Source organism: Petromyzon marinus, chromosome 17 (assembly GCF_048934315.1).
Source record: "Petromyzon marinus isolate PM22_M1 ecotype Great Lakes invasive population chromosome 17, UKy_Petmar_22M1.pri1.0, whole genome shotgun sequence".
NCBI lineage: Eukaryota > Metazoa > Chordata > Hyperoartia > Petromyzontiformes > Petromyzontidae > Petromyzon > Petromyzon marinus.
Window position 1 is genome coordinate 10,699,982 of NC_133683.1, and position 15,113 is coordinate 10,715,094.

At 47.4% G+C, this 15,113-nt stretch overlaps 1 protein-coding gene across 13 annotated transcripts in view; it reads left to right on the forward strand.

Annotated features, from left to right (window-relative positions):
- Nucleotides 1-15,113, forward strand: part of HECTD1 (HECT domain E3 ubiquitin protein ligase 1) — an 89,166-nt gene that overhangs the window by 4,590 nt on the left and 69,463 nt on the right. For all 13 annotated transcript variants that reach the window (XM_076067608.1, XM_076067606.1, XM_076067609.1 and 10 more), the window contains exons 2-3: nucleotides 6,698-6,873; nucleotides 10,815-11,049. In XM_076067608.1, coding sequence (XP_075923723.1) covers nucleotides 6,734-6,873; nucleotides 10,815-11,049 — 375 coding nt within the window. In that variant the 5' untranslated portion in view covers nucleotides 6,698-6,733. The remainder of the gene's footprint in view (nucleotides 1-6,697; nucleotides 6,874-10,814; nucleotides 11,050-15,113) is intronic.

Below are 15,113 nucleotides of genomic sequence, written 5' to 3' on the forward strand. Positions count from 1 at the left end.
GAGTGAGATGGGACAGGTGAGGTAGTGTGTGGAGTAGAGTGAGATGGGACAGGTGAGGTAGTGTGTGGAGTAGAGTGAGATGGGACAGGTGAGGTAGTGTGGAGTAGAGTGAGATGGGACAGGTGAGGTAGTGTGTGGAGGGGAGTGAGATGAGAAAGGTGAGGTAGTGTGGAGTAGAGTGAGATGGGACAGGTGAGGTAGTGTGTGGAGGGGAGTAGAGTGAGATGGGACAGGTGAGGTAGTGTGTGGAGTAGAGTGAGATGGGACAGGTGAGGTAGTGTGTGGAGTAGAGTGAGATGGGACAGGTGTGGTAGTGTGTGGAGTAGAGTGAGATGGGACAGGTAAGGTAGTGTGGAGTAGAGTGAGATGGGACAGGTGAGGTAGTGTGGAGTAGAGTGAGATGGGACAGGTGAGGTAGTGTGGAGTAGAGTGAGATGGGACAGGTGAGGTAGTGTGTGGAGTAGAGTGAGATGGGACAGGTGAGGTAGCGTGTGGAGTAGAGTGAGATGGGACAGGTGAGGTAGTGTGTGGAGGGGAGTAGAGTGAGATGGGACAGGTGTGGTAGTGTGTGGAGTAGAGTGAGATGGGACAGGTGAGGTAGTGTGTGGAGTGGAGTAGAGTGAGATGGGACAGGTGTGGTAGTGTGTGGAGTAGAGTGAGATGGGACAGGTGAGGTAGTGTGTGGAGTGGAGTAGAGTGGGATGGGACAGGTGAGGTAGTGTGTGGAGTAGAGTGAGATGGGACAGGTGAGGTAGTGTGTGGAGTAGAGTGAGATGGGACAGGTGAGGTAGTGTGTGGAGGGGAGTAGAGTGGGATGGGACAGGTGAGGTAGCGTGTAGAGTAGAGTGAGATGGGACAGGTGAGGTAGTGTGTGGAGTAGAGTGAGATGGGACAGGTGAGGTAGTGTGTGGAGTAGAGTGAGATGGGACAGGTAAGGTAGTGTGGAGTAGAGTGAGATGGGACAGGTGAGGTAGTGTGTGGAGTAGAGTGAGATGGGACAGGTGAGGTAGTGTGTGGAGTGGAGTAGAGTGAGATGGGACAGGTGTGGTAGTGTGTGGAGTAGAGTGAGATGGGACAGGTGAGGTAGTGTGTGGAGTAGAGTAGAGTGAGATGGGACAGGTGAGGTAGTGTGTGGAGTAGAGTAGAGTGAGATGGGACAGGTGAGGTAGTGTGTGGAGTAGAGTGAGATGGGACAGGTGAGATAGCGTGTGGAGTAGAGTAGAGTGAGATGGGACAGGTGAGGTAGTGTGTGGAGTAGAGTAGAGTGAGATGGGACAGGTGAGGTAGTGTGTGGAGTAGAGTGAGATGGGACAGGTGAGGTAGTGTGTGGAGTAGAGTGAGATGGGACAGGTGAGATAGCGTGTGGAGTAGAGTGAGATGGGACAGGTGAGGTAGTGTGTGGAGTGGAGTAGAGTGAGATGGGACAGGTGAGATAGCGTGTGGAGTAGAGAAGAGTGAGATGGGACAGGTGTGGTAGTGTGTGGAGTAGAGTGAGATGGGACAGGTGAGGTAGTGTGTGGAGTAGAGTGAGATGGGACAGGTGACGTAGTGTGGAGTGGAGTAGAGTGAGATGGGACAGGTGAGGTAGTGTGTGGAGTAGAGTGAGATGGGACAGGTGAGGTAGCGTGTGGAGTAGAGTGAGATGGGACAGGTGAGGTAGTGTGTGGAGGGGAGTAGAGTGGGATGGGACAGGTGTGGTAGTGTGTGGAGTAGAGTGAGATGGGACAGGTGAGGTAGTGTGTGGAGTGGAGTAGAGTGAGATGGGACAGGTGTGGTAGTGTGTGGAGTAGAGTGAGATGGGACAGGTGAGGTAGTGTGTGGAGTGGAGTAGAGTGGGATGGGACAGGTGTGGTAGTGTGTGGAGTAGAGTGAGATGGGACAGGTGAGGTAGTGTGTGGAGTAGAGTGAGATGGGACAGGTGAGATAGCGTGTGGAGTAGAGTAGAGTGAGATGGGACAGGTGAGGTAGTGTGTGGAGTAGAGTGAGATGGGACAGGTGAGGTAGTGTGTGGAGTAGAGTGAGATGGGACAGGTAAGGTAGTGTGTGGAGTAGAGTGAGATGGGACAGGTAAGGTAGTGTGTGGAGTGGAGTGAGATGGGACAGGTGAGGTAGTGTGTGGAGGGGAGTAGAGTGAGATGGGACAGGTGAGGTAGCGTGTGGAGTAGAGTGAGATGGGACAGGTGAGGTAGTGTGTGGAGTAGAGTAGAGTGAGATGGGACAGGTGAGGTAGTGTGTGGAGTAGAGTGAGATGGGACAGGTGAGATAGTGAGGAGTAGAGTGAGATGGGACAGGTGAGGTAGTGTGTGGAGTAGAGTAAGATGGGACAGGTGAGGTAGTGTGTGGAGTAGAATGAGATGGGACAGGTGAGGTAGTGTGGAGTAGAGTGAGATGGGACAGGTGAGGTAGTGTGGAGTAGAGTAGAGTGAGATGGGACAGGTGAGGTAGTGTGTGGAGTAGAGTGAGATGGGACAGGTGAGGTAGTGTGTGGAGTAGAGTGAGATGGGACAGGTGAGGTAGTGTGGAGTAGAGTGAGATGGGACAGGTGAGGTAGTGTGTGGAGGGGAGTGAGATGAGAAAGGTGAGGTAGTGTGGAGTAGAGTGAGATGGGACAGGTGAGGTAGTGTGTGGAGGGGAGTAGAGTGAGATGGGACAGGTGAGGTAGTGTGTGGAGTAGAGTGAGATGGGACAGGTGAGGTAGTGTGTGGAGTAGAGTGAGATGGGACAGGTGAGGTAGTGTGTGGAGTAGAGTGAGATGGGACAGGTGAGGTAGTGTGTGGAGTAGAGTGAGATGGGACAGGTGAGGTAGTGTGTGGAGTAGAGTGAGATGGGACAGGTGAGGTAGTGTGTGGAGTAGAGTGAGATCGGACAGGTGAGGTAGTGTGGAGTAGAGTAGAATGAGATGGGACACGTGAGGTAGTGTGTGGAGTAGAGTGAGATGGGACAGGTGACGTAGTGTGGAGTGGAGTAGAGTGAGATGGGACAGGTGAGGTAGCGTGTAGAGTAGAGTGAGATGGGACAGGTGAGGTAGTGTGTGGAGTAGAGTGAGATGGGACAGGTGAGGTAGTGTGTGGAGTAGAGTGAGATGGGACAGGTGAGGTAGTGTGTGGAGTAGAGTGAGATGGGACAGGTGAGGTAGTGTGTGGAGTAGAGTGAGATGGGACAGATGACGTAGTGTGGAGTGGAGTAGAGTGAGATGGGACAGGTGAGGTAGTGTGTGGAGTAGAGTGAGATGGGACAGGTGAGGTAGTGTGGAGTAGAGTGAGATGGGACAGGTGAGGTAGTGTGTGGAGGGGAGTAGAGTGAGATGGGACAGGTGAGGTAGTGTGTGGAGTAGAGTGAGATGGGACAGGTGAGGTAGTGTGGAGTAGAGTGAGATGGGACAGGTGAGGTAGTGTGTGGAGGGGAGTGAGATGGGACAGGTGAGGTAGTGTGTGGAGTAGAGTGAGATGGGACAGGTGAGGTAGCGTGTTTAGTAGAGTGAGATGGGACAGGTAAGGTAGTGTGGAGTAGAGTGAGATGGGACAGGTGAGGTAGTGTGTGGAGGGGAGTAGAGTGAGATGGAGGGGAGAGGTAAGGAGAGTGTGTGGAGGGGAGATGATGTTTACAAGAGGGAGGAGATATATTGAGTCGAGAGGGGGCCTAGGATGGAGCCTTATGTCACAACTCAGCACGGGGGTTTCTCAGAGGCAGTCCTCATTTGGGCATGGAGGGTTGTGGGCTGAGAGGTGAGAGGGGAACCAGGATAGAGGCGTGTGTTGGATACGCTGACATGGCTGTCTGTGGAGATTCGCAAGGAGGATCGAGTGGCCTTTGCAATAATCATTCCATCAGCCCAGACCAGACATTTCACTTGTCGGTACCACCTGGGGTGGAACACATTCGTGGTTCCAATTTCTTTCTGTTGCCAACAAGCAGTTAATTATGTGATAACCACTTAAACTGAGTGGGTTACCAAGTAATTTACTATATTCTTGGTTCTTTCGGTAAAGTCACGTCGAAGGTTAAACAAATCACAAGTAATTTACTCTTCTTAAGTGCTTAAATATATCGGTACGACGAAAGTTTTGCTACCTAAAAAAAGAGGTTACCAATTTCTGCAGTTGTCCATGGACTATAAAAAGTGCCAGAAAGGTCGAGGGAAAATCTCAGTCAGTTACGCGGCACCCTTGTGAAGTAATGATTGGCCATGTCATAGGAATCGTTATTATTACATGGTCTTCGTAGAGAAGAGTGTTATTTAACATATTTAGGAGATAGTAAATATATATTAATACTCTTCTTTGACAGATTGTAGCTTTGTCGTCCTCCCGACAGGTTTGTTCCTTTCACCTGAAGAAGGCCACTTGTGTTGTGGTGGAAACGTCGTGAGAATTTTATTAGTTTATTATTTTATTATTTTATTCTCATTCTACGTGACTTTACCGAAAGAGCCAAAGAAGATGAATCCTTGCAGTCACGAAAGCTTTAAATCGAAATATGTTAATATTAATAACAGTTACTTATTTACCCTCCTTTTCAGGAAGGTCCTGGATTTAATAATTGTTAAAGATATTTTAGTCAATTAATGACCGGTGTTTATACAAGTGGGAGGAAACCAGAGCACCAGTAGAAAACTCGTAATGCGCAAAGAGGGATATCAGTCTATCTTCGTGCAGATAGAAACAGATGGAGATGTCAACTTTGGACACCGGTATAAGATTTGGACGGTTGGCTATGTACGGTGCTGAAAGAAGCTCAACATAGTACTTGCATCATAGCCTCTAAAGCAGGTGCTTGGGCAATACATTAACTTACGGAAATTAACTATCGGTACCAGAACGTGCTCAATTGCAACAAATGTGAATCTATCACAGTGGCGAACGGGAAGGGTTTATTTTGCGTTTCAGATTTAAAAAAATGTTTTAAGTCACGATTTTTCAAAGATTCCCACTTAGGTTTGTAAGACCACGTTTTTGTACATTAGACCAGAGTAACATGGCAGTTAAAATTGAAGACTCTATGCGTAACTCCATAAGTGAGCATTACAGATTGTACAGTATATGTATAAATTTACCCATGACTTGAAGGTATTATTGTATTTTCTTGCTGCCAGAAATTAGAATCAATTCACATGATAATCAGTTATTACACGTAGGTTTTCGCGACCAATATTCATAATAAAGGTTTTTGGGTTAGATCGCGTTATTTATAAATGTGTCGTAACCCTCCGCCACCCGACACGGCCAATCAGCAAAAAAGTGTCACGTTGACAAAAGACAAATAGTTCACTACTTTAGCCCACCGGTGTGTTGAAGAGTGAATCCACAACATTTACAGTTTTTTAACCATTCTGGCGAATTGCCCGATGATGCTGGATGTAATTACCAGCGAAACGTCGTACTCAAACTGTAAATGTTGTGGATTCACTCTTCAACACACCGGTGGGCTAAAGTAGTGAAATATTTGTCTTTTGTCAACGTGACACTTTTTTGCTCATTGGCCGTGTCGGGTGGTGGAGGGTTACGACACATTTATAAATAACGCGATCTAACCCAAAAACCTTTATTATGAATCACATCATAATGTCAAATTGGAAGGTAAATTGTTCGGTCCCAAAATCTTATTGCGTGCTGCTGTCAATGCTGTAAGAGAACATGCTTTCTGCTGTATAACAAGGGGTTAGACCCAAAAGCAATTATTGGTGCACGAGTGGTCCTTGAGGGACGTGTCGACTGTAACACAGGGAGGAGCTGAAGCCGGGTGGTGGTGGTGTGGTGGTAATGAGACCAGAGTCAGTCCTCACAGGACGTGCGTTCTAAATGGGGTGGTGACGCAGCCCAGCGATAGTGCGTCCGCCGCTCGTTGCAGAGGTTTACTGTTCGAATCCAGCGGCTGCCTGCCCTGATTATTACCACACATCCGATTATCACGGTTGGCTACGTACATTGCGAAAGACGTTCAATATACATATATACTGTGGTGTCTAATAACTGTCGTGATGCGAGGGGACTTCTGCTTAACTCGCTGGACGTTAAAGATCCCCTGACGTAATTCGCAAGAGGAGGCCGTGAGGGTCCACTTTTACCAAATAAAAAAATTACCCCGGCAAGTTGCTCAGTTGGGATTATACACAGCAATCATTGCCTGCTTACTGGCAAACGAATGCCTAGGTCACCTTGCAAACGAGGCTTATCCTGGTCTCTTTGAGATCTCACCTGGTCAAACAAAGTAAACTTTAACTTGAATATAGAAAGGCCTAAGACCAGGTGGTGGAATTGTTGAAACTGTAAGAGCAGTCCTTGATATATATATTAACGAATAAACGGATGAACTAACATCAGGGGGTTTGGTGAACTGTATAAGAAAAGTCCTTGAAGCATGTGTTGCCTCTAACAAGTGAAAACCTTGAGCCAGTGGGTGGTGGTGGTTGAGACTTTAATCAGGATTAGATCTAACGAGGTTGCCATGGAGTAGGAAAACCCAAGAACAGGTGACGGTGTTGATGCAAGACCGTAAGAGCCATCCTTGACGGACATGTCGCCTGTACCAAGAGGAAGCAACAGTTGCTTTGGGATCGGGCAGAGAAGGAAGGAGTCTTAGCGACGATTTGTCACCTGTGGTGGCAGCTGGCCACCCTTTACCGTGATGACCACTTCCCTCCGTGATGCTGACCGCACACTCTCCGCTCACAGCTCTCTGTCTCGCTCCATGTGCCCAGGGCGTTGCGGGCGGGCGGCCGCTGGGGAACGACAGCATGGCGGAGGTGGACCCGGACACGTTGCTCGAGTGGCTGCACATGGGCCAGGGTGACGAGAGGGACATGCAGCTCATCGCCCTGGAGCAGCTGTGCATGCTGCTGCTCATGTCCGACAACGTCGACCGCTGCTTCGAGACGTGAGTGGGCCCCGCCCGCGCTGCGATGTCGTGTGTGTTTTTGTTTTGACGATACGATCATCGTTGCCCCCTTCTGCCATCGCCTTTCTGTTGTCTGTCCTCGTCCGTTGTTGCCACTCTCGTCAAGGAGCATATTACAGCCAATTAGTAAAGGTTTGTCACGTCAACAAAATGTGACAATTAGTTACTGCTTCAGCACACCGGTGTGTTGGAGAGTAAACCCACAACATCTGCAATTCGAGTACGACATTTCGCTGGTGATAACAGCCAGCTTCATCAGGTGATAGCGAGAATTGTGAAGAAGTGAAACATTTATGAGATCTAACCCAAAAAAAACTTTATTATGGATAATATTGGTCGTGAAAGCCTACGGGTTAAACAGACATATTTGCTCTTTTGCATTACATGTGCAGCAGTTTATTGTCGCTTGCCTGACAATTTGGACCTTTGGACCTGTGCTGGGCAACAGAGATAAAAAAAATCAACTGCCGGCTGAAGGCCTTCCCATGCCGTCACCATCCCTCGCGGTCTGTGCTGCCACCTTCCGTCACGCCCCCCTCTCCCCATTTCCTGCCGCCAACCCATTCACTGTCAATACGACGTGTTAGGTACAATATCAGTTTTAACGTAATGAAAGATTATCGCAATGCCATTATTCAATAATTCTGTGATTGCATTGTGTTTTTTATTGTCTTGTTTTTGTCCTTTGGTATGCTTTCACTATGAATAAAGATATACGAGAATTATCTTAATCTGCAGTTCACTCCACATACGCCTGACTTACGTCCTTTAATCATTGCAACTTTGCAGTCTGTATAATCTTGCTGGTTACGTTGGAATTGAATAATAATTTCATGAAACTACTGTATTTCGATAGTCCAGGCTTAGCTTAAGTTTGTGATGCAGCAGATTCATTCTGTTTCAATGGTCAAATATTAATTTATTGTAAACCTTAATTGTCGTGTTTTTAATTTCGCACATTTTTCAGAGATATGGTGCTTCCTGAGTCTCCAGAATTTCATGAGGGTCCTGAATTTATGTTTAGCCGAATCGATTGTGGAGCGTTATGTGTTCGAGTATTTGGAAACCCTTGCAAATATAAGGCTCCGTCGTACTGGGTTATAACGCTCAAAATCCATCGAAATTTGTGTTAAATAACCCACTTGCTGTACTGCTAAATGTCGAACACCTTGTACATTAGGGCCAGCGTGTTCGGGAATTTTACAGGTCAGCACGATCGACCAACCGTTGACTTCAAACATTGGAGCGTGGGGGGCATGGGGCACCATGCCCGGCTCCACATATCACGTTGCTCCACATGCCACGTTGCTCCACATACCACGTTGCTCCACATGCCACATAGTTCCACATACCACATAGCTCCACAAGCACACGTGGTGCACATTGGAAAAAAAAACAATCTGGAGAGGCAGTCTATTCAGGGAGCCTCGGATTTGTCGGGGGATATGACCTGCACACAGAAATGTGTTGCATGGAAACATGCAAGCGCACGTGCGCGCGCGTTGGGCATTGCGGGCTCATGTGGGTGAGCTAGTGCCCTGACTCGCAAATAAAACGCAACACATTTTTTAAATAGCACTGTGGCCTTGAATGATGAACAAATATATATAATAGGTTATAGATTTGAAGCTTTCGTGGCTGCAAGGATCCATGCTTTTTGGTTCTATTCGGTAAAGTCACGTAGGTAAAAAAAAATCACGACGTTTCGGCCACAACACAAGTGGCCTTCATCAGGTGACGGGACCTACGTGACTTTACCGAATATAACCAAAGAGTATAATAGGTTAGTTTAACACATAGGCTTTCACGACCAATATCATCCATAATATAGGTTTTTTTTGGGTTAGATTGCATAAATATATAAATGTTTCATTAAAACCACCACCACCACCACCACCCGACACAGCCAATTAGTAAGGGTTGTCACTTCAACAGAACGTGCCAATTCGTTACCAGTACAGCACACCGGTGTGTTGGAGGGGCAAATCCACAACATTTACAATCTGAGTATGACGTTTCGACAGTATTTGATTGTAAATGTTGTGGCTTTGCTCTCCAACACACTGGTAAGGAATTGGCATTTTCTGTGCACGTGACGCGCCTTACTAATTGTCTGTGTCGGGTGATGGCGGGTTTAACGACATATTTACACGATCTAACCCAAAAAAACCTCTATGGATATATAATAGGTGACATTATGGGAAATGAGGCTCTTCTTTGTGTTCTATGAATATGCTGTGAAGAAGGGTCATTGGAGAGTGGGTGGGCGTGAGCCGTGATGACACCAGTGCGATGGATGAACCAGGCTCCAACGGTGTGGGATGCGGGTGACATCATCACGGCACATGGGCGCGCCAGCCACTATAACTTTTTTTATAACAATTGCAACGTTTTGGGAAACTGATATCGCCATAAATTGTCGTGTCGTGAAACACATTTGAAGTCCCCTAGTCCAGTGTTTCTCAACTTGGGGGGGACGCGGACTCCGTGGGGGTACGTGGCAATGCCCAGGGGGTACGTGAGGTGCTTTATAAATGCGTAAAATTATGTCATGCATGAGAGTCATTGGTGAATAATAATCAAGTATGAATTTGCCAATATATAATAACTACGATAAATAATGTATCCATATGGTAACCTCGAAGGATATTAAAGACCTTTCTCAACTCACTGATCTAAAACTGTGATTTCCTAGAGTAACCAGCAAGTGCGAATAAATTACATTACGCATTCAGAGCGTCCGTTGAATTAGTTTTCATCCGCTTGCAGTTACTAGCGAGTTAGGATACCTCACAAAATGGACAATTGGTTAAATATATTGATGTTCATTATGCATACGTTTATATCTCGGGACCATGTTGGGTCAGGCCAAGACGAAGGTACTCTGCAAACCCACTGGCTATCGGCAAAGATTTGTTCATGAAGCCATCCAGATATATAAACACAGACACAATTTCAACCGAGACGATGGGTACTAACTGAGCAATCATTGGAAGGACGTTATTAATCAGTTTAGGTCATAACCGGCTGTGTTGTTCCCTTCCTACCTACCTATGTTCGTAGTTATTTTCGACTCTCTGAGTTACATTCACTAACACAGCCACCGTTAGCTGTGTTAGTAAATGGCGGCTTGCCATCCTTGTCCTCCTCCGTGTGGTGATGGCTCTTTCCGAGCTCTCTTCGAGCTTACATTTACAAGCAAATTTCTTACATCGACATGCTAATCTCTTACATTGACATGCTAATCTCTTACATTGACATGCTAATCTCTTACATTGACATGCTAATCTCTTACATCGACATGCTAATCTCTTACATTGACATGCTAATCTCTTACATTGACATGCTAATCTCTTACATTGACATGCTAATCTCTTACATTGACATGCTAATCTCTTACACTGACATGCTAATCTCTTACATTGACATGCTAATCTCTTACATTGACATGCTAATCTCTTACATTGACATGCTAATCTCTTACATTGACATGCTAATCTCTCACAATATAATGGCCACCCCCACAGCTTCGTTTGTCAAGATTTCTCCGATCTTACATTTACATGCAAATTTAATCTCTAGCCCCGCCCACTGACCCTTGAGCTACACCCATCTCAAACCTTTATAACTCCCTGCCTTAGCAGCGCTCCCGCCATATATTTTTTCCTGCCTTTGCAGCACTCCCACTATATTATTCACCTGATGACGATTGCTCGTGTTGCGATCGAAACGTCGTGATATTGTTGTTATTTTTATAATTTTTCTATCTACGTGGCTTTACCGAAAGACCCAAAGAATATTTACAATTTGAGTACGACGTTTCGCTGGTAATTACATCCGGCATCATCCGACGATGCGATATAACCCAAACAAACCTTTATTATGAACGTAACATTTTTTTAACTTCTCTTCGCTTTCAGATGTCCTCCTAGGACATTCCTGCCGGCCCTGTGCAGGATCTTCCTGGACGAGTGCGCGCCGGACAATGTTTTGGAGGTGACCGCCCGAGCGATCACCTACTACCTGGACGTCTCCGCCGAATGCACGCGCCGCATTGTGGCCGTGGACGGTGCCATCAAAGCTCTGTGCAACCGTCTGATCGTGGTGGAGCTCAACAACCGCACCAGCCGCGATCTCGCCGAGCAGTGCGTCAAGGTAGGACGCGAGGCTGCTCGCGCGGTCTCCGGAAGTTTACTTAAATACCCAGGAAAGGGTGTAGGACTCTTTTTTTTGTTTTTTAATAGGGTCCTGCATTGGGTTTATTTGATTAATACTTTGAAGACATTTTTGGCCGATTTAATGAGCGTTTTTTTAAGGGAGAGGAAACCGGAGCACCCGGAGAAAACTCGCACGCGCGAGGGGGCAACACTCTATCCCCGCATGGATGGAACTAGATGGCGATTAGTTCGCGAGCTGGTACTGCCTTCTGGCACCTCCGCGACATCTGCGGGAAGGGAGTTTCAGGACATTCGTGTGGTGATCCGCCAACCTTCGCTACTGCCTTCACAGTGCTGGATTACAGGCCAAGTGTGCCACCAAATTGGCACCGCTTAACGGTTCACACGGCCCCCCGCTACCACGCGCGATGAGCAATGAATTGTCACAAATTTGGGGGATTGCCTTTCGATTCATAAAGCGTTCTTTTGTTTCCACCATCTTGTTTGTGTTGTTCCATTTTGTTTGTACTCTGCTGTTCGTCTTCTATGTATTGTCCGCCTCGTGCATGCGGTCTTGTTCCACCTCATTTGTACGTTTTGTGGCGTCTGGTTCTCCTTGTTTCATTCTTTTCCATTCTGACCATTAGCCTGATGTAAAAATTTGATATATGACATCACAGTTGTCTTCTTCTTCTTCTGTGTGGCGTTTGTATAGAACAGCGGGTCACATTGTACGTTGAATCTTGTAGCCATTCCATGGCATTCGGGGTAGCTGTATGGAGTCTCTTTGTTCCACCAGAATTTGACTGTTGTATTGGGGTAGCTGTATGGAGTCTGCTTGTTCCACCAGAATTTGAGTGTTGTATTGGGGTAGCTGTGTGTAGAGTCTGTTTGTTTCACCAGAATTAGTGTTGTATTGGGGTAGCTGTGTGTAGAGTCTGTTTGTTCCACCAGAATTTGAGTGTTGTATTGGGGTGGCTGTGTAGAGTCTGTTCCACCAGAATTTGAGTGTTGTATTGGGGTAGCTGTTTAGAGTCTGTTTGTTCCACCAGAATTAGAGTGTTGTATTGGGGTAGCTGTGTAGAGTCTGTTTGTTCCACCATAATTTGAGTGTTGTTTTGGGGTAGCTGTGTGGAGTCTGCTTGTTCCACCATAATTTGAGTGTTGTATTGGGGTAGCTGTGTAGAGTCTGTTTGTTCCACCAGGAATTTGAGTGTTGTATTGGGGTAGCTGTGTGTAGAGTCTGCTTGTTCCACCATAATTTGAGTGTTGTATTGGGGTAGCTGTGTGTAGATTCTGTTTGATCCACCAGAATTTGAGTGTTGTATTGGGGTAGCTGTGTGTAGATTCCGCTTGTTCCACCAGAATTTGAGTGTTGTTTTGGGGTAGCTGTGTGGAGTTTGCTTGTTCCACCATAATTTGAGTGTTGTATTGGGGTAGCTGTGTGTAGAGTCTGTTTGTTCCACCAGAATTTGAGTGTTGTATTGGGGTAGCTGTGTGTAGAGTCTGTTTGTTCCACCAAAATTTGAATGTTGCATTGTTGTAGCTGTGTGGAGTCTGCTTATTCCACCAGAACTTGAATGTTGCGTTGGGGTAGCTGAGTAGAGTATGCTTTCCTACCAGAATTCGGGTGTTGTATTGGGGCAGCTGAGTGGAGTCGGCTTGTTCCCACCAGAATTGTAGTGTTATATTGGGGTGGCTGTGTGGAATCTCCTTGTTCCACCAGAATTTTAGTGTTGTATTGGGGTAGCTGTTAGGAGTCCGCTTGTTTCACCAGGGGCAGTTATCAGTGATTGACGGCTGATGGTTTGCACCTGACAGCATTCGCAGTTTGGCGAGTCCTTGATCTTCCATTTACGTGGCTCACAATTATCTACTCCCAGAGGGAGGCAATGATGCACTTCCAAAAGGCTGTGTGACTGATGGGTTGTGTAAGAAATACATTTTATTTTCTATATGGCTAGAGATAGATGATTGAGGGAGACGTTTTGGCTGCTTATTGGTGTCATTTATATTCCCCATCATCACCGAAATGTTTATTTTAAGTTGTGGCATCACAGTGTGCTCTAACCGTGCTCTGTGATATCACCGTGCAAGGTTGCACTATGTATGTATGTTCAACTTCTTTCGCACCATACGTATTCAACCGTGCTAATCGGAGGTGCGGGGAAAGGACTACAAGCTAGCACCAAAAGCAGTCCTCAAGAAATTCGTTTTTTAATCTACATTCAAATTTTTTAATCTACATTCAAAGTGCATAGCTCCAGTGGCTTCATAATATCGTTGAGGAAGAACGTTCCAGACGTCCGCAAGAAGCGCATCTGAGCGCGTGCGATGCGGTGACCGTCTTTGTTCGACGGTTCGCCAAAAGTCGCTGCGAGGATGACCGGAGTTTGCGTGATGGTTCACGCTCCTTGACGAGTTCAGCGAGGTATTGTGGTTCATTTGTGGCAAGCACTTTGTATGTAATGAGTGCTTGTGTGTAACACATTGGCCTTTAATGGGTGTTCACTCGCGGGCTGTAGAGATCAGTGAGTGGTGTGCGTGCGCGTGCGTGGTGGGAGCCGTAGTGCAGCAGTTCGTGCACCGCGCTACGAAACCAACAACCCGAGTTTTTTAATTCCCGCTCACGGCCAACATCGGTGACGAATATCTGAACGGGTCCTGGGCCCTCCCTGAGGTCGACTCGGCCTCTAATTGGCACCTCGTGTGGTGTGCAAACATCGCTACCGGGGAGACAAAGGAGGCCCGGGCATGGTGCTGACTGCCCCACCCCCTCGTTGTGCTTTCCTGGCCTTCATAGGTGCTCTCGAACAGCACTTTCCCAACAGTCTGTTAAGGATATATGGGGGATCTTTGTCTTTGTTTCTGGTCTGTCCCGTGCCCCCCTGCTAGCAAGCTTCAGACACATTATGCGGCCTCAAAGTGCACCTGGCCTGGCACAAGCGGCCTGTGGTGACGTCACCGTTACTCGGTGGCAAATGGTGGCTGCTGTTGTCGTTGCGGTAATCCATTTTGTGAGCTGGTATCGTCAGCAGGCAGTGCATGAAATCACATTTTTGTACTGTACGTCTATGTCCTCACGCCTGAAGTGTGGTCCAATCACACCCCCACCACCTGCATGGTGGTGGTGGTGGGGGGGGGGGGAATGGCCTCATCCAGCAGTGGATTGACAAAGGGCTGGACACGTACCGTACGCGTATCGTACGTTTACTTGATGGTGACGGTGATGACTGTACTTTCGTGTGTAGCTGAACGTCTCTTGCTTGTGAAACTCAAAGGGCATGTCCCGACGTGCTCTCTCACCGACTATATTAATATTGCCGGCCTCTTCCATGCGTAGTAGTCACGAGACGTTAGCCCGCCTGGCACACGCGCCCGCGCCTGTGACGCGTAGGGTGTCGGGTTATTAACATCGAGCTCGTTTGTTTACCGTTAAAGTTCGGTGATTGCGCAACAGCGGGAGGCAGATTGAGAGGCGAGCATGGCAAACCGGGCCATTTCCGAACCAGTCCTGGGCACAACCAACCCCCCCCCTTCCCCCCGCGCCCCCCCCGCCGAACACTTTTACAAACCCACACTTGTGACCAGCTTTGAGCAGTATGGTCAATCAACCCTGCCGGCGTGGGGGATGCCCTCATCATCCAGCAGTGGATTGACAAAGGGCTCTGCATTTGGATGACAATGTCAGTAACATCATAACGTCTTGCGTGGAAGTAGCGCCCTCGCGTGAATTTACAAAGTGAAATGCCCAATGAGGACTGGCGTAGTGCTCGCGACACCACGAATGGCCCCTCATTGTTGGACATTTCCACTGATGCCTGGCTTTTTGAGTCAGCCCGTGGTTAAACTGGGTTCTCAAATGTAGCGAGCTGATGACCTCAGCCTGGTCTCCGGTGACTTCACCAAACAACAAAAAATCCCACCGAGTACTAGGATTGGGTTCGTCACTGAAGTTCCACTTGGTCCTTTGGTTATGTGCGGTCACCACGGTTGGCTTCATTGCCCCAGCTTTATTGTTCACGAAAACGCCTTCTTGACTCTCCGCACAACGTGACCGAC